This window comes from Salmo salar, chromosome ssa25, assembly GCF_905237065.1.
Source record: "Salmo salar chromosome ssa25, Ssal_v3.1, whole genome shotgun sequence".
Lineage (NCBI taxonomy): Eukaryota > Metazoa > Chordata > Actinopteri > Salmoniformes > Salmonidae > Salmo > Salmo salar.
Window position 1 is genome coordinate 18842237 of NC_059466.1, and position 25235 is coordinate 18867471.

Below are 25235 nucleotides of genomic sequence, written 5' to 3' on the forward strand. Positions count from 1 at the left end.
GAATTTATGAAACCACAGTCCAGTGAGGTTGTGTCCTTAAGGTGTTTCACAAAGTCAAATGTAAGTGAGAAAATACACTATGTCAACTTCCACTGATGTCTCTTTAACACTCTCACACCCAAAACTCTCTGTCAGTACAATAGATGACTGTGAGTTGGGTGTTATACAAGCGCAAGAACACTCTCATGTAAAGAAAAACTTCTGACTCTGGTTCTGACATTTTCTTTCTTCAACAATATGGCATGAAGAGCTTGCAAAACTTTTGGAAAAAAATCCATACTTATTTAATGCAAATGAACTTTAAATACACAATTAGCCTATATACTAGGTAGGATCCCTTAGTTGGCTGTGACTTTTCTTTTTAAGCCAAACATTTCAAGCCAGTGGAGCCAAACCTTCATTACGAAGTCTGTATTTACCCCCATTCAACGATGCCTGTTGAGGAAAATAAACATGACATTGTACAATCCAAATTGTGATTGTCTGTATCAGAGCAACCCTGCCCAGGGCCATTTCTGTGGGAGTACAAGCTGTATTCAGCATCCAGCATCTCTGCTTGCACACAGGTTAAACAGGAAATCATTGCCGGTATTCTTCTCTTTGTCTGGGAGGGTGTCAGCACAGGCTGCTTTGTATGGACTCAGCCAGGTGCCTGTTGAAGGTGGGTCCCCCACATTGAGCTGCTTCCCAGCCTGGTCCTGGCATCACACAGAGAACCAAGACAAAAAAGGCTTTGTCCTCAATGGCACCCTATTCCCTGTATAGAGCATTACTTTTGACCAAGGCCCATGGGGCTCTGGTCGGAAGTAATGCACTACATAGGGAATATAGTGCCATTTGGGGCAAAGACAAAGAAAGGACCTCACTTGTCTGAAGAAGTGACTGCTGGGAAATCAACTAAGCAGATACCCGATGCTGCTCACCTGCAAAATCCAAACTGACAGCAGTTTCTTTATGGGAAGAAAGGTCTGCTCACAAAGGAGGCACGTGCTCACAATCAACTTTTCCTTTGACATTCTTCTGCCTTTGCGGCTATATTATTGCAGATTTAGGTGGCTGACATTGGTAGCAGGTCGGCTTTAATACAGGTTGGGAATAATTCCTGGTGCCAGTGTTCTCAAAGTCATGTGTATCTGTTGGGCTCCCGAGTGGCGCAGTGGTCTAAGGCACTGCATCTCAGTGCTAGAGGTGTCATTACAGACACCCTGGTTTGATTCCAGGCTGTTTCACAACTGGCCGTGATTGGGTGGCGCACAACTGGCCCAGCGCTGTCTGGGTTTGGCCGGTGTAGGCTATCATTGTAAATAGGAATGTGTTCTTAACTGTCTTGCCTAGTTAAATTTTAAAAATAAAACATTTATCTGTGAGTGAGCAGCCTCTCCCATTGTCACACTTTCAATTGAAAATGGAAAACAGAAAGGTGTTGGGAATAACTCACTCCAGCTGGGAACAAAACCTTTATGAAACTTTGCAAAGTCACACAGATATTCAAAAAGACACAAAACACACTGCATCCCTTATTAAAACACAGAATCCACTGGTTTAGCAACTTTAAAGAAAAATTGTACCATAGCCCACATCATGTTTTTACAGTTACTATAGAATTCTGCAGTAAACTGTAGTATACTATAGAATATTATAATACACACTCTAGTAGCCCTAGATCATGTGTAGTACTTGTATAGTATAATTTTGTATAGTACTTGTATAGTATAACTTTTGTTTCTATGAGTAGAATACTAAACTCTACAATGTGGTATTTCTCGATCGTGTATTGCTTACTATAGCATTCTGTAGTATACTATATTATACACTGTAGTATCCCTTGATCATGTAGTGCTTACTATAGGATCTTTCAGTATCCATTCAGAGTCTGGTCCTACCTTCCTACAGGTTATGGAAAATGTGCTATTTTTGTATTTGTCCAGTAGGTTTCCTCAAGGAGAAAGCCCCCACTATGCCCCCCATGTCAAAGATAAAACAAAAACACTACAGTAAATACTACAGTAATGTCAGCAAAACACTACAGTAAATACTATAGTATACAACAATAATATCCGCAAAAACAGTAAATACTACACTACAGTCATGTTGTCAAAGACTCCAGCCACCCAATCCATAGACTGTTCACTCTGCTACCGTCTGGCAAACGGTCCCGGAGCATCGGCTATCAGACCAACAGTCTCAGAGACAGTGTCTACCCCCAAGCCATAAGACTGCTAAATAGCCGTAAGACTGCTAAATAGCCGTAAGACTGCTAAATAGTTCATTAATGGTTACCCGATCTTGCACTGATTCTATGCACAAGACTATATATACACGCTGACACACACACTACACTCTCACACAAAACCCCTACAGATTTTCACACACACACACACACACACACACACACACACACACACACACACACACACACACACACACACACACACACACACACACACACACTAACAACATGTAAATGCTTGACTCATTAAAACGGCACGGAATCTGTGTTATTAGAGCGAGAGAGTTAGCCATTGTTTCCGTAAACTAAAATGGTGTCCTCTATCTTGGTAGGCTACATTTACCCCGAGATGCTGTCTCAAACGGCCACCTTCTAGCTAGGTTACAGATGACAACAAAGACTATTCTGTGTCAGAATCCCTGTGTGTTCCACAGAATGTGTTCCGACCACAATGGAGGCTCTCGGGGAGGAAGAAACTGCAAGAATCTGTAATCAAAAAGTTCTGATTTTTGGCAAGGCCTACTATGTAGCCTGACAGAAAAGCAATCAGAGTGTGAAAGAAGCTTGAGTCATAGCTTTCCTCAGAGAAAGAAACAGTTTAACTCACTCTTATCTAGCTGACTGTGCTTGAAGTCACTCCATTACTATGCAAGACCATGTTTCTTTACAGTGAAGACCACCATAGAAAGAAACTATTACACCATCGGGCCCTTCGCTAATACATTTGCTAATACAGCAACACTCCATCACCACACCAGAATAATGTTATTAAGTGATATTTGTTATTTCGAGATACGGTATTATCATAAAGGACTCATAACATAGCATTATGTAGCTACTGTACACAGTGTACTCTACTGTACTTGCCCTACATGTTGCACTTCTTCAAGGAGAGATATCATCTTTAATACCTGCTACCACAGATACCCCAGCGCTGATTATAATTCCTTTCAGGTCGGGATTAAGATGGGTCGGCTGAGTCTCCTGTTGTGTTTGCTTCAGCGCTCCTCTCTCAGCAGGCATGCACAACTTCAGCTGTATTCATCACTCTCAAGGTTATTGATATGCATTGCAGACAAACATCACAGTGGCTTCAGTACTACAGTCAGTGAAAGAAAGTGCAACCCTTCAACCCCTATAAAGTGGTTATAAACATAAAAAGCAAAGAAATAAAAGTATTGAGGCTAATCCAGACAGCTCATTCAAAGTCCAATGAACACAAATAAAACGAACAGGAAAACATTATAAGTTCCAAAGGATCCCAAAATTATATTATTTTTGTACATTGCAATTACAATAGGTCTTTTAATATTAATTCTCATAAATGGTGTAAAGTACTTAAGTAAAAATACTTTCAATTACTACTAAGTCGTTTTTGGGGTATCTGTACTTCACTTTACTATTTATACTTTTGACAACTTTTACTTTTACTTCACTACATTCCTAAAGACAATAATGTACTTTTTACTCCATACATATTCCCTGACACCCAAAAGTACCCATTACATCTTTAGCTTAGCATGACAGGAAAATGCTCCAATTCACACCAACTGTATTAAGAGAACATCCCTGGTCATCTCTACTGCCTCTGATCTGGCAGACTCACTAAACACAAATGCTTCGTTTGTAAATTATGTCTGAGTGTTGGAGTGTACCCCTGGCTATCCTTAAATAAAAAACACGAAAATGGTTCCGTCTGGTTTGCTTAATATAAGGAATTTTAAATCATTTATACTTTTACTTTTGATACTTAAGTATATTTTAGCAATTACATTTGATACTTTAGTATATATCGTCATTTTCTATTAAGGTATCTTTACTTTTACTCAAGTATGACAATTGCGTACTTTTCCCTCCACTGCAGCTGCGTTAGCTTCTCATCTGAAATACATGAGAGACTTGGTCTGATGCATAATGGGCTAAATAGTTTACTTGCGCAACGCCCTCCTTGACTTGAAATAGGAATGACTCTCCTCAAACTCCTTCAAACTTACCCTGTCTGTGGACCGTTGCATCTCATAACTGGTCTGGAGCTCTCGTATACAGGACTGGCTACGACCCTTGGATGTCACAGTATTTCACTCTCCTAAGGTTTCATGTTAATTATTTAAAGGTTTTCTATTTTGACAATTTTTTAAATTACTGTGCCGTCGACACGTTCTCATTTCAGAATAGATTCTTCTGCGCAGCTGACTGATGCAGTCCGCTCGTACATTTTGGGAATCATACAACCTTCGGATTTTCTATTGATCCCGACCTCATTCTTCTTTAGGATAATTTATATTTTATGGAAAGAAGGCGAGCCATATCACACACCGTTCCAAAATGGATTTAAATCCAAGCATAAAATGTAAAATAGTGGTCGTTGGGGATAGTGAATGTGGGAAAACCGCTCTACTAAATGTGTTTGCAAAAGATTCCTTTCCAGAGGTGAGTTTACGTGACATATTTTTCTATTTATTGGCATGATAATTGCGCGTTATCAATCAGCTCGCAACTTTTTTATATGTCTAAACTGCATTGATGTTGATAATGGATTTTGTGTTTCATTTGTAGGGCTACATTCCCACGGTGTTTGAGAACTACACGGCCAGTTTTGAAATCGATACGCAGAGAGTTGAACTCCGTCTGTGGGACACTTCAGGTAAGGACCCTTTGCGCATTATTCGCGTTCTGAGAACGTGCGTCACTGTCATTCCTGCTGTAGCTACTAAATACCATGAAAAATCGAGAGTTTTCGACATCAGAAGACAAGCATGAAATCCTGATATGCAGTATTGGCCACATTATATGCTTTACAGTAACTGCCAGCCACTCTGAGGGGAACAGTCCGATGCTGCCTCTCTGGAATGTGAGAGAGAGGGTTAGATAGGGAGTCAGATAACAGTTATGGAAACCTTGTGGACACCACCAGCATTCTGTAGCCTACATCTGAAACCACCCACCCTCACACCCTTGAACATGTAAGACTGATAATGTGGGAACTCAGACACTGTGTTGACTCTGTATAGAAATGCACGTCAGTCTTGGGAAATCACCATCTATTAGGCTACTTTCTGACATTATTTTTGTCATCTGCACTCTGAGGTAATGGCAAACCTTGTTTTGTATGCCTCTACAGGGGGAAAATTGTGATATATTCTTTCAGCTGTCTATTAGGAGAAAAGCTGACGCTAAAGGGCGTAACAAAACAAGACGCTTATTTTCCCCTGGCCAACATGCACAGATTTTCATTCCGAGAGCTTGCATTACTTGTTTAATAAAGCCGCTCCCCCTCACAGCCTGACACACAACAGGAATCCCATATAGAGGTCCCTGTGGGATCTCCTTCCAGCCCCAGGTCTGGAGGTAATTACCTTCTATACTACAGCCTCAAAGCCCTCCAGTCTGGCTGGGTGATTGTGTGGCTCCAGTGGGGTGGAGAGTGGTTAGAAAAGGGTGAGGTAGTGCTTTGGGCTGCCTCTGTAGGGTGAAGAGGGGGGTCTAGAGAGAGGGTAGCGGTGGGATGAGGGAGTGCTTTTGGCTGCCTCTGTAGGGTGGAGAGGGGTCGAAGGGTGAAGAGGGGGGTCTAGAGAGGGGGTAGCGGTGGGATGAGGGAGTGCTTTGGGCTGCCTCTGTGCAGTGTGGTGTAAAAGGGGTAATATTGAGGAGAGTGAGAGACTGTTCTGGGCTGCCTCTCATCTGCTCTGTGACTTCCAGCTGATTGTGGCGCATCCCTTGGGTTTGTCCAGGACACGACTCAGTGATTACACCACAGCTTCAAGAAAAGCTGAGCTCACCACACACACCAGGGCTGACTGACACACTCATCTATTGTTCCTGTTGGGGACCACCTTGGATACACCAGGGAAGGATGCATTACACACACACAAACCAGACCTCACCACATACACCAGGGCCGACACACCTCTAAGGACTTCCACTGAACCGGCAGCCCCCTCTCTAGTCACAACATGATGATGTGATAATGTTGATTTGGTGGAATTGTTTTGATAACCTTGTGGATAGCGTGGCACATTTTGAGCTATATGATAGTGTTGTTTATTGTTATCACAAATGAGTCTCATGTGGAAATTGGAGTACCACAAGTACTGTATATGGCGCTGCAATGGATAGCTGACTTTTTACAGGCTCCTGGCTATTTTGTGTTTTTATGCACTGATCTTAACTTTTTTTGTACATAATGTTGCCTATGACCGAAAAGACATCAGAACAGGGATAACTAACCTCGATTTGGATGAAGATTTCTACTTCGATGAGTCGCCGGGGCAGGACATACTGCTCACCCCAGACCAGGCCCTAATCCCAGAGACTCGGAAAAGGAAAAGACGGCGTAAGAGAGGCCAACGTGCGGGCACCTTGACAAAACTACGTTGGCGAATAAACAATCCGCCTCTACCCTATGTTCTATTGGCGGACGTACAAACACTTGAGAACAAACTGGACGAGCTCCGTTCGAGACTATCCTATCAACAGGACCTAAAGAACTGTAATATCCAGTTTCTCAGCATCGTGGCTAAACAAGGACATGGATAATATATATCTAGCTGGTTTTTCTATGCAATGGCAGGATCAAACGGCAGCATTGGGTAAACTCAAGGGCGAGATGTGTGTCTTTGTTAACAACACCTGGTACACAATCTCTACTATTAAGGAAGTCTTAAGGTTCTGCTCGCCTGAGTTAGAATACCTCATAATAAGCTGTAGACCATACAATTTACCAAGAGAGTTTTCTTCTATATTTTTCCTAGCTGTCTATTTACCACCACAAACCGATGCTGGAACTAAGACTGCACTCAACAAGCTATATATGGCCATAAGCAAACAAGAACATTTTCATCTAGAGGCGGCGCTCCTAGTGGCCAGTGATTTTAATGCAGGGAAACTTAAATCAGTTTTACCTCATTTTTGCCAGCATGTCACCTGTGCAACTACAGGAGACAAAACTGTAGATCACCTTTACTCCACATACAGAAACGCATACAAAGCTCTCCCTTGCCCTCCATTTGGCAAATCTAACCATAACTATATCCTCCTAATTCTTGTTTACAAACAAAAACTCAAACAAGAAGTACCAGTGATGCACTCAATATGGAAGTGGTCCGATGAAGCGGATGCTAAGCTACAGGACTGTTTCTCTAGCACAGACTGGAATATGTTTCAGGATTTATCCGATGGCATTGAGGAGTTTACCACATCAGTCACCGGCATAATTAATAAGTGCATCGATGATGTCGTCCCCACAGTGACCGTACATACATACCCCAAACAGAAGCCATGGATTACAGGCAACATACGCACTGAGCTAAAGGCTAGAGCTGCCGCTTTCAAGGAGTGGGACACTAATCTGGACGCTTATAAGAAAAAAAGTATATTATCTGCACGACAGAAGTCAATGTATATCTGCTGATGGAGTTCAGTCAAATTTTCTTAACATAACTAAAGGAGTCCCACAAGGCTCAATACTAGGCCCTTTACTGTTCACTATTTACAATAATAATTTTGGTCTGTCCCTGAATAATAATAACTGGGGCTTACATCTCTATGCGGATGACACAGTTATTTATTCCTGTGCCCCCTCAGTGTTACAGGTCATTCGCGATCTTCAGCTTGGCTTTGATTCAATTCAATAATTGCTCAGCAATCTTAAATTAGTGCTAAATGGTGATAAAACCAAGACCTGTGTATCTGTACCTTGAGAGGAGCCCAAATTGAGCTAGTCCCCAATTATAAGTATCTAGGTATTTGGATTGATGATAAACTGTCCTTTGTCCTCTTAAGGATTACCCTCTTTTTTTCTATTTTCACCTAAAATGACATACCCAAATCTAACTGCATGTAGCTCAGGTCCCGAAGCAAGGATATGCATATTCTTGGTACCGTTTGAAAAGAAACACTTTGAAGTTTGTGGAAATGTGAAAGGAATGTAGGAGAATATAACACAATAGATCTGGTAAAAGATAATAGAAAGAAAAAACCAAATGTTCTTTTGCATTGTTTTTGTACCATCATCTTTGGAATGCAAGAGAAAGGCCATAATGCATTATTCCAGCTCAGGTGCAATTTAGATTTTGCCCACTAGATGGCATCAGTGTATGTGCAAAGTTTTAGACTGATTCAATGAACCATTATATTTCTGTTCAAAATGTAGTATCAAGACTGCCCAAATGTGCCTAATTCAATTATTAATAACTTTTCATGTTCAAAATTGTGCACTCTCCTCAAACAATAGCATGGCATTATTTCACTGTTATAGCTACTGTAAATTGGACAGTGCAGTTAGATTAACAAGAATTTAAGCTTTCTGCCAATATCAGATATGTCTATGTCGCATTAGCCTACGTTAGCTGAACCGTCCAGTTGAAGGGACACCGATCTCGAAGAAGTTTGAAAACACACATTGATAAACTGACTAGAAAGTTGCAGGTAAAGATTGGTTTCTCATATAGAAATAAATCCTGTCTCACTTTTGAAAAGGAATATTGTTCAAGCAACACTTCCAGTAATTGACTATAGCGACTCAATCTACATGCAAGCAGCAGCCTCATTAAGTTTGCTGACGACATGACGGTGGTAGGCCTGATCACCAACGACGATGAGACAGCCTATAGGGAGGAGGTCAGAGACCTTGCATTGTGGTGCCAGAGCAACAACCTCCCCTTCAACGTCAGAAAGACAAAGGAGCTGATCGTGGATGACAGGAAACGGAGGGCCGAGCACGTCCTCATTCACATTGATGGGGCTGCAGTGGAGCGGGTCAAGAGCTTCAAGTTCCTCGGTGTCTACATCACTAAGGATCTATCATGGTCCACACACACCAACACAGTCATGAATAGGGCACGACAATGCCTCTTCCCCTTCAGGAGGCTGAAAAGATTTGGCATGGGCCTTCAGATCCTCAAAAAGTTAGACAGCTGCCCCATTGAGATCATCTTGACTGGCTGCATCACCGCTTGGTATGGGAACTGCATGGCATCCGTCCACAAGGTGCTACAGAGGGTAATGTGTTTGGCCTAGTACATCACTGGGGCCGAGCTCCCTGCCATCCAGGACCTATATACCAGGTGGTGTCAGAGAAAGGCCCTAAAAATGGTCCAAGACTCCAGCCACTCAAGTTATAGATTGTTCAATCTGCAATCGCACGACAAGTGCTACCGTTGCACCAAGTCTGGAACCAAAAGGCCATAAGACTGCTAAATAGTTGATTAAATAGTTAAACAAATAGCATTGACCCTTTTCATACATTTTTGCAAATGTATTAAAAACAAATAACTGAAATATCACATTTACATTTTTACATAAGTATTCAAACCCTTTACTTAGTAATTTGTTGAAGCACCTTTGGCAGCGATCACTGCCTCGAGTCTTGTATGACGCTACAAGCTTGGCACCCCTGTATTTGGGGAGTTTCTCCCATTCTCTGCAGATCCTCTCAAACTCTGTCAGGTTGGATGGGAAGCGTCGCTGCACAGCTATTTTCAGGTCTCTCCAGAGATGTTTGATCGGGTTCGGGCTTTGACTGGGCCACTCAAGGACCTTCAGAGACTTGTCCAGGAGCCACTCCTGCGTTGTCTTGGCTGTGTGCTTAGGGTCTTTGTACTGTTTGAAGGTGAACCTTCACCCCAGTCTGAGGTCCTGAGTACTCTGAGCAGGTACTCAGGAGGTACTCATCAAGGATCTCTCTGTACTTAGCTCTGTTCATCTTTCCCTCAATCCTGACCAGTCTCCCAGTCCCTGCCGCTGAAAAACATCCCCACAGCATGATGCTGCCACTGCCATGTTTCACCGTAGGGATGGTGCCAGGTTTCTTCCAGATGTGATGCTTGGCATTCAGGCCATCTTGGTTTCATTATACCAGAGAATCTTGTTTCTCATGGGCTGAGAGTCCTTTGGGTGCCTTTTGGCAAACTCTAAACGGGCTGTCATGTGCCTTTTACTGAGGAGTGGCTTCCGTCCGGCCACTGTACTATAAAAACCTGATTGTTGGAGTGCATCAGAGATGGTTATCCTTCTGGAAGGTTCTTCCATCTCCACAGAGGAACTCTGGAGCTTTGTCAGAGTGACCATCGGGTTCTTGGTCACCTCCCTGACCGAGGCCCTTCTCCCTCGATTGCTCAGTTTGGCCGGGCGGCCAGTTCTAGGAAGAGTCCTGGAGGTTCCAAACTTCTTCCATTTAAGAATGATGGAGGCCACTATGTTCTTGGGAACCTTCAATACTGCAGACATTTTTTGGTAATCTTCCCCAGATCTGTGCCTCGACACAATCCTGTCTCGGAGCTCTGCAGACAATTCCTTCAACCTCATGGCTTGGTTTTTACTCTGACAATGCGCTGTCAACCGTGGGACCTTATGTAGACAGGTGTGTGCCTTTCCAAATCATGTCCAATCAATTGAATTTACCCCAGGTGGACTCCAATCAAGATGTAGAAACATCTCAAGGATGATCAATGGAAACAGGATGCACCTGAGCTCAATTTCGAGTCTCATAGCAAAGGGTCTGAATACTTATGTAAATAAGGAATTTCTGTTTTCGGTTTGTCATTATGGGGTGTTGTGTATAGATTGCTGAGGATTTTTTAAAATCCATTTTGGAATAAGGCTGTAACTTAACAAAATGTGGAAAAAGTCAAGGGGTCTGAATACTTTCCGAAGGCAATGTTCTATTAGATAGGTACTAAAGTATATCCCCCCTAACCTACCTCACTGATAGACAAGCCATATGTTGAATGACGAGAGATGTCTTCGTTACGTTGATTGCCTTTGTTACACTGTTCATTATTTGTCTCACAGTGACAGATACAACAGTATCTCTTTGTATACTTTCCTCCAGCTCTGAAATGCCCATTTCTAACAGTCTGTGTAGGTTACTGTGAAACTGTAAATCCCCCATTTTCATCAGCTCAATCCTACAACACTATTTTAATGTTTCCATAGAAAACCATTCATACCAGAAGTTAGACATTCCACATCTCTCACGCATCCTGGTCGAGCCGTTTGTAAGACTTTCAGTTTAGGCTATGAAAATAGGGGTCTTGTGGCTGTTTGTTTAACCTACAGGATCTGCTTCGCAATACCTGAAAATATTTCATAATTGTTTACATCTGCTAGTGTGGATTTGTTTGTGAAAAACATTCAGGGAAGTGGTAGTCCGTGTCAGACCACAGCGTAGGCATTCTACTCAAATATCCTAATGGGCCCACTTGTATAGAAGTTTACTCCTGAGAATTCAAACTGGGTTTAATTGTGTTTAGGTAAATGAAAAGTTCAAATTAAAAAAGACAGATGGTGATGGTGTCATTGGTGTTTTACTCCTTGTACTGGTCCACATTGAGATCATCTGGATTCCATTTGTGAATCAAAACATATTTCTGGTTTGGGTGGGGGCGTTCGTTGTAAAGCCAGCTTCAGAAGTAATGGATCTGGTTTTGAGGGATTGTTATGATTTCTTGTCATGATGTGAAATAGCATAATTGCCCCTACATTCTTTAGAATTCAATGGCACAATTCAGGAACCTAGGTTATTCTACACTGCTTTGTATTCTAAAGTAAAAGCCCTTTGGCATGGAGCTTATAGAGAATGACACAAATATCTCTTCAGAATGAGGAACTGTTTCCTACAATGGAGACTATTTGAAAGGTCTATGATGTCCGGAATCCTTGGAACGTCCCTACCCTAAACTCTAACCTTAACCCCTACCTTAACCATTTTACATTTCAACCTCAATGGGGTAGGGACATCCCAAGGATTCTGGATAGCACATGCACTGTTTGAAGTATGTGTGAGATATGACGGTTTCCTCCCTAGACAGTAGGGATTAAAGACAGTATTTAAACAGTATTTAACGTGGGTGAGGGAAGACCCCTCCCACTGTAGACCACTGTACCTTGGGAAACTAGAAAATCCCCACCATTTCTCACAGAGGTACAACGGGGAGAGGGGAGTTTCCTGACATTGGTGTTGGTTTGGTTTCTTTACCTGGATGCAACGTGACCCAGTCCACCACATAATGGCCCCAAGGCTTCTCTGTATTCCATAGTACACCCAATACTACCAAAGAAAACCTTGAGGTCGCCGTAGGACAGTGTTAATTTCGTCAACAAAAACAGTGACTAAAATATTAGTCAAAAACCTGTTTTTCGGTGCCAATTAACGAGACTATAGCTGACTAAATATACCCAGAAAAAACTATAACTGAGCAAAAATAATTTTTAATTTCAGACAAATTATCTCTGTGACTAAAATTGGACTACTAAGTGGACTGGACAAGAGTTTTTGGAGAGATTGAGAGTTTTTCCGTGTTAAGCACAATTAATATTAGCAGCACAGATGCACAGCGCAGTTCTGTTCAGCAGTGGGAAGGACAAACACAGCCTACGTCAGCTGGTGACCTGCGGGGGAGCAGGTGACGAATGTGTGCAGACAGGGTCCCCTCCGTCTCCGCCTCCGACTATACACATTGCGCAGGCAACTCCAGCCTTCTAGTTAGCTACCTTTTGACACAAGCTGCTTTTCAAAATTAATAACAATAGCAGCATTGAGTTTAATAGAAAAACAACAGTCTAGCTGTGTTTTTCTCTCTGTTGAGTTGGCTATAGAAAAGTAGTCTGACTTGGAATTTGTAGTCTCGCTCAACCCTCCCACTTCTCCCACTGCATTTCATATACAGGTTCTGCAGCCACTGTAGCCAAGTCTCCCTCTTTTCTACAGAGAAAACATCTTGAATCTAGCCCTTTGGCTACCGTTCAAAAGACATGACCCATAATAACGGCGCCGCGTTTTTTTCTTTATATCGTGCATAGACGGGCCATATTTTACATATTGAGGGCCGTTCTAAAACTAGGCTACTTGCGGACCAGACCATTAACTGTTTGTTTAGGCCACACCTTGTTCAGCAGGACGAAACATTTTGGAACGTTCAGATAGAAACAGGTTATGTATGCTAAACAAAAATATAAACGCAACATGTAAAGTGTTAGTCCCATGTTTCATGAGGTGAAATAAAAGATCCCAGAAATGTTTCATGCTCACAAAAAGCTTATTTCTGGCAAACGTTGTGCACAAATTTGTTTACATCCGTGTTAGTGAGTATTTCTCCCTTGCCAAGATAATCCATCCACTTGACAGGTGTGGCATATCAAGAAACTGATTAAACAGCATGAACATTTCACAGGCACCTTGTGTTGAGGAAAATAAAAGGCCACTCTAAAATGTGCTGTTTTGTCACACAACAGAATGCCACAGATGTCTCAAGCTTTGAGGGAGAGTGCAATTGGAATGCTGACTGCAGGAATGTCCACCAGAGCTCTTTCCAGAGAATTGAATGTTAATTTCTCTACCATAAGCCGCCTCCAACGTAGTTTTAGAAAATTTGGCAGTACGTCCAACTGGCCTCAACCGCAGACTACGTGTAACCATGCCAGCCCAGGACCTCCACATTTGGGTTCTTCACCTGCGGGATCCGATGAAACTGGGTTTGCACAAATGGAGAATTTCTGCACAAACTGTCAGAAACTGTCTCAGGGAAGCTCATCTGCGTGCTCGTCGTCCTCACCAGAGTCTTGACCTGACTGCAGTTCGGCGTCGTAGCCGACTTCAGTGAGCAGATGGCAGACGGCGTGTATGGCATTGTGTGTGCCGAGCGGTTTGCTGATGTCAACGTTTTGAACAGAGTGCCCCATGGTGGCAGTGGGGTTATGGTATGGGCAGGCATTTATCTACGGACAACGAACACAATTGCATTTTTATTGATGGCAATTTCAATACACAGAGATACCTTGATAAGATCCTGAGGCCCATTGTCGTGCCATTCATTCACCGCCATCACCTCACATTTCAGCATGATAATGCACAGCCCCATGTCGCAAGGATCTCTACACAATTCCTGGAAGCTGAAAATGACCATGGCCTGCATACTCACCAGACATGTTACACCAGATACTGAGTGGTTTTCTGATCCATTCCCCTCATTTTTTTAAAGGTATCTGTGACCAAAAGATGCATATCTGTATTTCCAGTCATGTGAAATCCATCGATTAGGGCCTAATTAATTTATTTCAATTGACTGATTTCCTTATATTAACTGTAACTCAGTCAAATCTTTGAAATTGTTGCATGTTGAGTTTATATTTTTGTTCAGTGTAGAACAAACATTCCTCTCTGACATGTTGAATAAGGAATAACGTCAGCTCTAGTCATGGATTTGTTCTGCAACGTCCGATAACGTTTTTCAACTGAACTTCAACTGAACTTTGCCCTGGTAACATTACAACTACCTATATGCAAACATATGCAAACATTTGGAAAGAAAGGAAAAGGGATGGAAAACAATTTATTGACTCAATTCGTCTTGCCGTTATGCTATATCTAACTTTATTTTGAGTTAAAGTGGACCCAGTGACTCAGACTTAAGCACTTGGACCAGGACTCGAGCACTGGGACTCGGACTTCAGCCATAGGGACTCGTGACTCGTGACTCGACTATTGGTGACTCGGACTAGGACTCGAGCACAGTGGACTCAATTCGGACATGAGGTGTAGTGACTCGACTACATCACTAGGTGAACAGTCAAAGTCATTAGCCCCCGTTCTACTTTTGGACATTAATGTGGCTGCGGCGTCTGTGGAACGTTGATAACAATGGCAATGACGTGACTGAGTGATGGAGGTTCAATTCAGCCCATACTACTTTGCCAATAATTTGCGGATTGTGCTACGCTTCTCTTTCTCTCTCTCTCTCTCTCTCTCGCTCTCTCTCTCTCTCTCTCTCTCTCTGCTTGTGTGTGTCGGTTTGTTTTGTATGTAATGTGCAATATCTATCTAGGCTGAATTTGGAATTTACATGGAATTAGGAATTTATTATTTTTTATATATGTTTGTCATATTTCTGCTGTTGGGAAGAGAATGTGATGTTATGCAGAAAACTATGTTGGTAAGACAAGGCTATGTCTGTACACATGGAAGTCAGTGATATATGTTTACTATAGGTTAATGAGGCAATACAAATGTGATGTGACTAAAATGAAATGAACATTTAGTTGACTGAAATGGCCCACTGTTTTCGTCATTTTCACAATAACTAGACAAAATCATTATTCAAATGACAAAATTGGGTCTAAGACTTAATGATATTTTTGTAAAAATGACTAAGACTAGACTAAATCTAAAACAAAGAGTGACAAAATGATCACTGCCATAGAGCTATGTTTAAGATGTTTAGTGTACACTAAGTACGTCACAAGTTTGTGAAAATATATCCTTTACTGAAAAAATTATAAAATAACTTTCAATATCCTGTTTGGAATGGAAACCACTGCAATCTGACCCTGCTCTGCAAATAACCTTGTCATTGTTTGAGTCAATGCATCTGTGGAATGGGAAATGTTTGTTAACTTACAGTAAGTTGCAGGGATTTGAGGAAGTACTGTGACTCAGTTACCACATAGATCCACTTTCACTTGACTAACAACATGGTGATGTTTTTTGCAGGCTCTGCATACTATGACAATGTGCGGCCTCTCTCCTACCCTGACGCTGATGCAGTCCTCATCTGCTTTGACATCAGTAGACCAGACACCCTGGACAGTGTACTGAAGAAGGTGAGTGTTTTGTGGTGATATAGCCTACTCTTATCCGTGAAGCTATATAAGCTGCCTCTGCTCCCCTTGAACTGGGGAACAGTGGCCTGTCCCAATGGCATTTTCGCTCAGTCCCCTTGACCCATGACCCTTTCTGAAAAGGCCTCCATTTGTGTTTCTGGGGGAAGTGGCCTTTGAAAATCCCTATTCTGCTGAAAACTAAGGCTGTATCAATGAGAGAGGGGTCTAATACTAGGGCAGCACCAATGAGAGCGGGGGGAGGATTGTGAAAACAAACTCACGTGAGGCTCAGAAGTAGTCTAACAGGCCTTGTTCACATGTGGTCTCCAAGACATGGCCATTGTGTGCCTCAGTGCCCTTTGACCTGGGATGTCACTAAGGCTCAGTATTGTGCCAGCTGAGAGGAGTGTGGTCCAGTGAGAGGGGGAGTGATCCTTCCTCTGGAGAGAGCATAATCACCAGGCTTTTTCTCTCTTTAATCCCCTTTCATAGGGTTCCAATTCTAGACTAATGTTGATCTCTCCCTTTTCTTTCACCCATATAGTGGAAAGGGGAGATTCAGGAATTCTGTCCCAACACCAAGATGCTGCTGGTGGGATGTAAGTCAGACCTCCGCACTGACCTCTTTACCAAATCTAACAGTGGACATACACCAGTGTCCTATGATCAGGTGGGTGTCATGTCTTTCTAAATGTAATTTAAAATCATGAGCTTAAACATAATCATGTGTTAAAAGTGCTGGGAACAATTCATACTAGACAGCTCTCGAGACTGATATCTTTGTGTTATTCTCTCTCTCTCTCTCCATCTCAGGGCTCCAACATGGCCAAGCAGATCAGTGCTCCCTACATCGAGTGTTCATCCCTGCAGTCTGAGAACAGCGTCAGAGACATCTTCCACGTGGCCACGCTGGCCTGCGTCAACAAGAGCAACAAGAACGTCAAATGCAACAAGTCCTCCAGGAGCACCAAGAGGATCTCGCACAGCAGACCAGACCTGCCCACGGTGGTGTCAGACTTCCAGAAGACCAAAGCCAAGACCTGTGCTGTTATGTGACTGCATGGGCTGTGGTTTGAATCTTGGATTGAAGGACAATGTTGAAGGACATTATAATGAGCATATGATCTTTGGATAACTATGAAGGGCTTTGTGCACTATTAGAAGACTATCGATCTCCACAGCCATTGCCAACTGAATGAGAGATGGTGTTTAGGTAGCGGCAGCAACTATGCTGTGGTATGTTATGTACGTTATCTGTGGTTGTACCCTGCCTTTTTACAAGTTAAATGAAGCATAACACCAAGTAGTCAATGAACGTACATGAACTGGATGTATTCACCTGGAGTTAACTGGGAATTATCAGTCAGAACTAACAACTGACTAATGTTAGTGACTTGATGCCACAGAATCTGAGAAAACTTATCTTGGACTTTGTTCATGAACTCTCTGGGGAATTCCACTGAAATGACACAAAAGAGTTGTACTTAAATTCTCAGTTTGAACTGGAATCCCATGGTGGAGAATGCAGGCAGGGTTGTAGAATCCTGATTATTGAAAAGCTTCATTTTCAGAAGTTTTCTAGGTAGCAGTGTTTGGATCATATGTTCTTATAAGCAACCAAAATAGTTTGGGGGAGAGACGGTGAACGATATGAGATAAGTTTGTGTGTAATGTTCTGAGAAGCACAGATGATAACCAGGATGCTGTTACCCTTTCTCCAATCCATGCTGTTGAAGGCTCCCGAATGTCATGTGTCGTGTGTCACCCTTTAGGCTTCTCCTTCCTTTTCTTTACTTTTTACCTACTCATAATTTGTTATCTAAATCTGTTCATTCTAAGTTACTCTGAGATTTATTCTAAAACAACGACAAAATAGTTCATTTCAGAACTGTCAATTTCCCATGTTTAAATGTACGGTAGTCATGCAAATGTAGTAAAGGTTAGATTTGATGCTTATAAATGTATAAGCCCATCATTGATGCCTCAATGCAGCATTTATTGACTTATGGGAAGTACACATATTCAAACTGAATTATCCTATTTAGGCTTACGAGAACTACTAGCCCTGTGCAAGATTTTAGGGGCAATAAATGAAATTTGGTTGGGAAGCCCCCCCACCTTGCCTAAAGTTTTAGTGCCCCCCTCTTGATCTGTAACTCACATTTCTATGTAAATTTGGTTGGGTCACCCAAAAAGTTACATATTACAGCTTCTACACCTTTTGTCATGGAGTGTAGAGAAATTTTCTGCATTTGAATGAAAAACCTGTGAAGAGTTGACTCCAGGATGCTGGCCTTCTAGGCAGAGTTCCTCTGTCCAGTGTCTGTGTTCTATTGCTCATCTTAATCTTTTCTTTTTATTGGCCAGTCTGAGATATGGCTTTTTCTTTGCAACTCTGCCTAAATGGCCAGCATCCGGAGTCACCTCTTCACTGTTGATGTTGAGACTGGTGTTTTGGGGGTACTATTTAATGGAACTTGCTCATATGTGCACCGGGGCCGCCCACTCCTCTTTCTATTCTGGCTAGAGCCAGTTTGCGCTGTTCTGTGAAGGGAGTAGTACACAGCATTGTACGAGATCTTCAGTTTCTTAGCAATTTCTCGTATGGAATAGACTTCATTTCTCAGAACAAGAATAGACGATGAGTTTCAGAAGAAAGTTCTTTGTTTCTGGCCATTTTGAGCCTGTAATTGAACCCACAAATGCTGATGCTCCAGATACTCAACTAGTCTAAAGAAGGCCAGTTTTATTGCTTCTTTAATCAGAACAACAGTTTCCAGCTGTGCTAACATAATTGCAAAAGGGTTTTCTAATGATCAATTAGCCTTTTAAAATGATAAACTTGGATTAGCTAACACAACGTGCCATTGGAACACAGGAGTGATGGTTGCTGATAATGGGCCTCTGTACACCTATGTAGATATTCCATCAAAGATTTGCCATTTCAAGCTACAATAGTCATTTACAACAATAACAATGTCTACACTTTATTTCTGATTAATTTGATGTTATTTTAAATGGACAAAAAAAATGCTTTCCTTTCAAAAACAAGGACATTTCTAAGTGACTCCTTTTGAACGGTAGTGTGTATTTGGCCTTACTGCTATTAGTCCATACAAACGCATTGAATAACAGATTCACTACATGGAACAGATAGTTCCCCACAAAAATCTAAAAGAAGTTTGTTCTGAAGTGTCTGTCCTATATCTGAGAGATATAAGACAGATCAGGAAACATTTGTTATTATATACAAATATTTACATGTATTGTTGGCACTAAAACAGTCTCCATATACAGCTGAAGTCGGAAGTTTACATACACCTTAGCCAAATACATTTAAACTCAGTTCTTCACAATTCCTGACATTTAATCCTAGTAAAAATTCCCTGTCTTAGGTCAATTAGGCTCACCACTTTATTTTAAGAATGTGAAATGTCAGAATAATAGTAGAGAGAATTATTTATTTCAGCTTTAATTTCTTTCATCACATTCCCAGTGGGTCAGAAGTTTACATACACTCAATTAGTATTTGGTAGCATTGCCTTTAAATTGTTTAACTTGGGTCAAACGTGTCGGGTAGCCTTCCACAAGCTTCCCACAATAAGTTGGGTGAATTTTGGCCCATTCCTCCTGACAGAGCTGGTGTAACTGGGTCAGATTTGTAGGCCTCCTTGCTCACACATGCTTTTTCAGTTCTGCCCACAAATTGTCTATAGGATTGAGGTCAGGGCTTTGTGATGGCCACTCCAATACCTTGACTTTGTTGTCCTTAAGCCATTTTGCCACAACTTTGCAAGTATCCTTAGGGTCATTGTCCATTTGGAAGACCAATTTGTGACCAAGCTTTAACTTCCTGACTGATGTCTTGAGATGTTGCTTCAATATATCCACATAATTTTCCTACCTCATGATGCCATCTATTTTGTGAAGTGCACCAGTCTCTCCTGCAGCAAAGCAACCCCACAACATGCTGCCACCCCCGTGCTTCACGGTTGGGATGGTGTTCTTCGGCTTGCAAGCCTCCCCCTTTTTCCTCCAAACATAACGATGGTCATTATGGCCAAACAGTTCTATTTTTGTTTAATCAGACCAGAGGACATTTCTCCAAAAAGTACAATCTTTGTCCCCATGTGCAGTTGCAAAACATAGTCTGGCTTTTTTATGGCGGTTTTGGAGCAGTGGCTTCTTCCTTGCTGAGCAGCCTTTCAGGTTATGTTGATATAGGACTCGTTTTACTGTAGATATAGATACTTTTGTACCTGTTTCCTTCAGCATCTTCACAAGGTCCTTTGCTGTTGTTCTGAGATTGATTTGCACTTTTCGCACCAAAGTACGTTCATCTCTAGGAGACAGAACGCGTCTCCTTCCTGAGCGGTATGACGGCTGCGTGGTCCCATGGTGTTTATACTTGCGCACTATTGTTTGTACAGATGAACGTGGTACCTTCATTGCATTTGGAAATTGCTCCTATGGATGAACCAGACTTGTGGAGGTCTACAATTTGGAGGTCTTGGCTGATTTCTTTTGACTTTCTCATGATGTCAAACAAAGAGGCACTGAGTTTGAAAGTAGGCCACAGGTACACCTCCAATTGACTCAAATGATGTCATGACATCATTTTCTGGAATTTTTCAAGCTGTTTAAAGGCACAGTCAACTTGGTGTATGTAAACTTCTGACCCACTGGAGTTGTGATACAGTGAATTATAAGTGAAATAATCTGTCTGTAAACAATTGTTGGAAAAATTACTTGTGTCATTCACAAAGTAGATGTCCTAACCGACTTGCCAAAACTATAGTTTGTTAACAAGACATTTGTGGAGTGGTTGAAAAATGAGTTTTAATGACTCCAACCTAAGTGTATGTAAACTTCCGACAACAACTATATACTTCCATAAATGTTTTCAACTGGTACCTGGGGACCTTCAGACGAGTTTTGTGAGGCCCATTGGCATCCTAGAGCAAATGTACGTGTTCGTGAGAGTCTCACCCTTCCACAGAGGGGTCATATTAGTGTGTAGCCCAAACTGTTCGGACGCTACAGACAAAAGTTGGCAGATCGGCTGTGTCGACGTCAGACGAGTCCCAAAACGGAGAACACCATTGTGAAGTGTGACATCGGCAGATGTGGTGGATTGAGTTGCATCAAATCCCCAAAAACCCAGATATCTCTAGCTTAAATTGACGGATTTTTATGGAGATTTTTTTTAATGCTAATTGGATTTACCCAGGGGTGCGGACATTGAGTTCTAGGGGTTAAGAACATTTAGGCCCATGGAAGCCCAGTCAATTCCGGTAGACACACATGATCCAGAGAGTGTTGAACTCTCTGGATCATGTTTCTTTCCTGTGAAATAAGTTACAAGATAGGATTTGTCATTTAGTTAGTGAAGAGAGACATCTACTGTGAGTGACATCCTGCTCTTTCTGCCTGTCACGCCATCCTTGTTATCAGAGCTGTGACTTTGCTGAAGGCTTTCACGCTCTCCTCTCCTCTGTTCACACGCTGTGGGAGGTCTGGTCACATGATGACACACTCTGGGTGAACCATAACTATCCCTCAGCTCAGCTGTCTCTCTGTCCTATCAACCCGTTCCCTTTTGATGACAGTTCTTTTGATGGAGGTTTCCATAGACACTGTGTCAGCTTCTTAGGGATAATTCATCTTTTAGGGGCATTAAGAGTTGGTCTCCTCTTTTCTTCTGCTTTGCATTGACATTTGGGTATTTTTTTAATAGTTTTACTTCAGAAACCCCTCACCATGCCAGAACGAACATGTAGTTTGGACTATACTTGTAAGTTAATTACGGATAATATTATTGTTGTTTCCAAAGAGAAATCTGAGAAAACACACAAACAATCTATACATGAATGAGAAGGAATTACCTTGATCACATCAAATGTGACCTGTGGTGAAGCTTCCAAAACATGGGCCAATCTTCCCTAACAATACAATATACACAGAGTGTACAAAACATTAGGAACACCTTCCTAATATTGAGTTGCACACCCTTTTGCCCTCAGAACAGTCTCAATTCATCGGGCATGGACTCTACAAGGTGTCGAAAGCGTTCCACAGGGATGCTGCCCATGTTGACTCCAATGCTTCCCACAGTTGTGTCAAATTGGCTGGATGTCCTTTGGGTGGTGGACCATTCTTGATGCACACGGGAAACTAAATGAGCGTGAAAAACCCAGCAGCTTTGCAGTTCTTGACATTCTCAAACCGGTGCGCCTGGCACCTACTACCATACCCCGTTCAAAGGCAATTCAATAATTTGTCTTGCCCATTCACCTTCTGAATGGCGCCCATACACAATCATGTCTCAATTCTCTCAAGGCTTGAAAATCCTTCTTTAACCTGTCTCCTTCCCTTCATCTACACTGATTGAAGTGGATTTAACAGGTGACATCAATAATGGATCATAACTTTCACCTGGTCAGTCTATGCCATGGAAAGAGCAGGTGTTCCTAATGTTTTGTACACTCAGTGTGGCTGCCACAATGATACATTAGGATATGAATCCAGGTGACTCTGAGATGTGACATATTAAGATGTCATTATGGGGAGGTCCTTAGCTTAGCTATTTTTACAAACAATATATTTCTGTTATTTGTCGGAACAACAGTTTACAATAACCAGGACAAAAGGAACATATTGCTCAGCGTGTAACATGCAAGACTGGTTCCTCCATCATCACAGAGCCATTTTTGCAGGATTGGTCTGGTGTTGTGGTGCTTTGTGTGACCACCTCCCTAATAGTGCCCCATTCAAGGTGATATGAAAGGTGACCTAGGGAAATCTGTGCTGCGTAATATGGAGGAGATGGCGTATAGCGTTTCAGCTTCATTGAAATATAATGGCCCATTTGGCTTTTGTGAGCGTACAAATCCATTCTATGGGGCGGCAGGTAGCCCAGTGGTTAGAGTGTTGGGCCAGTAACGGGAAGGTTGCTGGATTGAATCCCCGAGCTGACAAGGTAAAAAACTGTCGTTCTACCCCTGAGCAAGGCAGTTAACCCACTGTTCCCCGGGCGCCAAAGACGTGGATGTTGATTATGGCAGCCCCTCGCACCTCTCTGATTCAGAGGGGTTGGGTTGAATATTCAGTTGAATACATTCAGTTGGGCAACTGTCTAGCTATCCCCCTTAATGCTATGGAGATTATGGTGAAAAGACATTTACTCTCACTTTTGTATTCATTGCAGTTAGATTCAGGGTAATAGCAAGAGATTGTCTCACACCGATCTAAATTGCAAGCTTGACTTCAACACTCCAATACTTGTAGTAGTATTGTGAAATAGCCTATCTTTAAAAGCTTATTCAAATTAGTTCATTTGACTGGTTTTTCAGAATTCCTACTTTTAACTTGTGCCATAACATAAACTGAAGAACATCTGGTTGCTTGACATGATAGAGATGCCATATAAAACATATGGCTATGGTTTGTATCTGTTCAATTAATTTCTCAGCCTTGGAGAGATTAAACCACATAAAAATGTCAGTTAAAAGCAAGTTAAAGTTTAAATGAATGCTCATGAATCTTCCTTATTTCCTATTATTATGAATGGTAGGCCTACTTTGAAAAGTAATAAAATGGAACCTGAATCGTCACCGAGAGGTATTTGTGATAAAAAAAATATATCGGCTGCCAGCTTGCAATTTCACACCTCATTGCAGGATTCATTAAAACACTAGACCACGATTTTGACCCACTGATAGAATGCTTATTACCCTCTTAAAAACAAAATGCTTGTTTGCAGATATTTGTACCCCCCTAATTCAATTATATTTACAAATTGATATACAAATTGATCCCTCTACAAAGGTATCGATAATGTGTTCTAATGACTAGATGAAGATACATTGGTAACACCCTGGGTTTGCCATTTGTTCTGGCACGGTGCATCCTTCACAAGCTGCACCAGTGTTGTGTGATGATGACCTTATACTGCATAACCTTATAAACACATCTGGCTTCACAGCCCACCTACCACGCACTCAGATTTGGTGAGCAGATGTTTCACACAGCAACACCACATCTCATAAAGCTTTGACCCATGTCAGCAAAATGGAAGAACGGACGGTCAGACCTAGCGCTCTGCTCAAATTCCATCAAGGGAGATGTGTGAAAGGATTCGGACAAAAGAGAGCTCTCCTCTGAATAGGCTTGGCTGAGTGAATGGGGAAATATTCAGTTTGGGCTGAAGAGAAAATAATCCCCCACAGACACACCCAGATTTCTCAAGACACAACGAAGATGGCTGTTGGGATAGGATATAGCCTGAATTCTCAAATTCATTTCTTGTTTGTTTTTTTCAACGTGGAAAAATGTTATGTAACAAGCTAATTCTTTACCTAGTATAGTGCAAATATGTCTGGTGCCAGATTTATATTTAATAATCTACTTGGAAAAGTTTGACGGAGTGAAAGATCACAGTGGATTTGATTTATGTGAGAAACTTTACTTTTGCAGTTTACAGTTCAGCTCATCTGTCAAATTCCTGTTGCCATATAAATCTGTCAATCAGATCAGGGGGTACATAATTTCACAGCCACTTCTCAGTAATTGGTAACTATAGCAGCTTTCCCCAGCAACATCCGCCTCCGGCGCTTGACAGTAACCATAATATATTCTATGATTAAAGCAGTAATGTGAGAAAAGATAATCTTATTTGAACTGCATTTTACACGGATGCAGCGATATTCCACCCATCACACATTTCCACTTCACTGTACCCCTCTGGACCTTTTCTCTTCCCTACTGCCCTGCTTTGGTGAAATCTCCCAGGATCCTCCACTGCAGGGCTGAATTGGGCTTGTAGGCTCCTCTTCCTCTAGCTGGGAAACTGGAGTTTAATCAGACTGTACCAGCAGAGAGGCTATCTCCTCACACTGACACACACACAGACACACAGACACACACACACACACACACACACACACACACACACACATCCCTACCCACACACACGCAAGCATGCACACACAAGCATACACAGGCATAACAGTACCTTAGGCAGCTTCAGAAAGAGACTGTAGGAGTGAAACTGCTGCTGTCTTACGGATGCAACTGCAGGAAGAAGAGTCAAAGAAAACACTATGGCCATTTCTATGTAAAGGACCCATGAGTACCAACATGTGAAGTTCATAGAAGCACATCAAATTTGGTGTCAAATGAAAGCTGAGTCTCTTTTTTTATTTATATTAAAGCATGCAGTATATACATTTTCAACCACAACAAAACTATCCTACAAATTGGCAACAAGCAAAGTATTTATTGTCAAACAGATGGAAAAGGGGTCTTAGAAAACATCTACCAGAGAAACTCTTAAAATGTGTAAGAAATGCATCAAAACACAAGAATGTTGAAGACCCCCTGTGAACTAATGTCAACACTTATATTTTAG

At 41.8% G+C, this 25235-nt stretch overlaps 1 protein-coding gene and 1 non-coding gene across 2 annotated transcripts; both read left to right on the forward strand.

The window, feature by feature from the left end:
- Positions 1-1901: 1901 nt before the first annotated feature.
- LOC123730661 (U7 small nuclear RNA) lies at positions 1902-1954 on the forward strand. The gene has a single exon (XR_006762096.1). It is a non-coding gene; the product is annotated as a U7 small nuclear RNA (small nuclear RNA).
- Positions 1955-4200: 2246 nt separating this feature from the next.
- On the forward strand, positions 4201-17801 carry LOC106586317 (rho-related GTP-binding protein RhoE). The gene is made up of 5 exons (XM_014173486.2): positions 4201-4660; positions 4787-4874; positions 15717-15826; positions 16371-16496; positions 16640-17801. Exons 1-5 carry the CDS (start codon positions 4556-4558, stop codon positions 16880-16882), a joined length of 672 nt encoding a protein of 223 aa, XP_014028961.1. The 5' UTR covers positions 4201-4555; the 3' UTR covers positions 16883-17801.
- The last annotated feature ends 7434 nt before the right edge of the window (positions 17802-25235 follow it).

Excerpts from the sequence above, each read along its gene's own strand:
- LOC106586317 (XM_014173486.2), top strand. The coding sequence starts at position 4,556 with ATGGATTTAAATCCAAGCATAAAATGTAAAATAGTGGTCGTTGGGGAT. Across the intron at positions 4,661-4,786 it reads CAAAAGATTCCTTTCCAGAG|GGCTACATTCCCACGGTGTT; the intron begins GTGAGTTTACGT and ends TTTCATTTGTAG. Across the intron at positions 4,875-15,716 it reads CCGTCTGTGGGACACTTCAG|GCTCTGCATACTATGACAAT; the intron begins GTAAGGACCCTT and ends TGTTTTTTGCAG.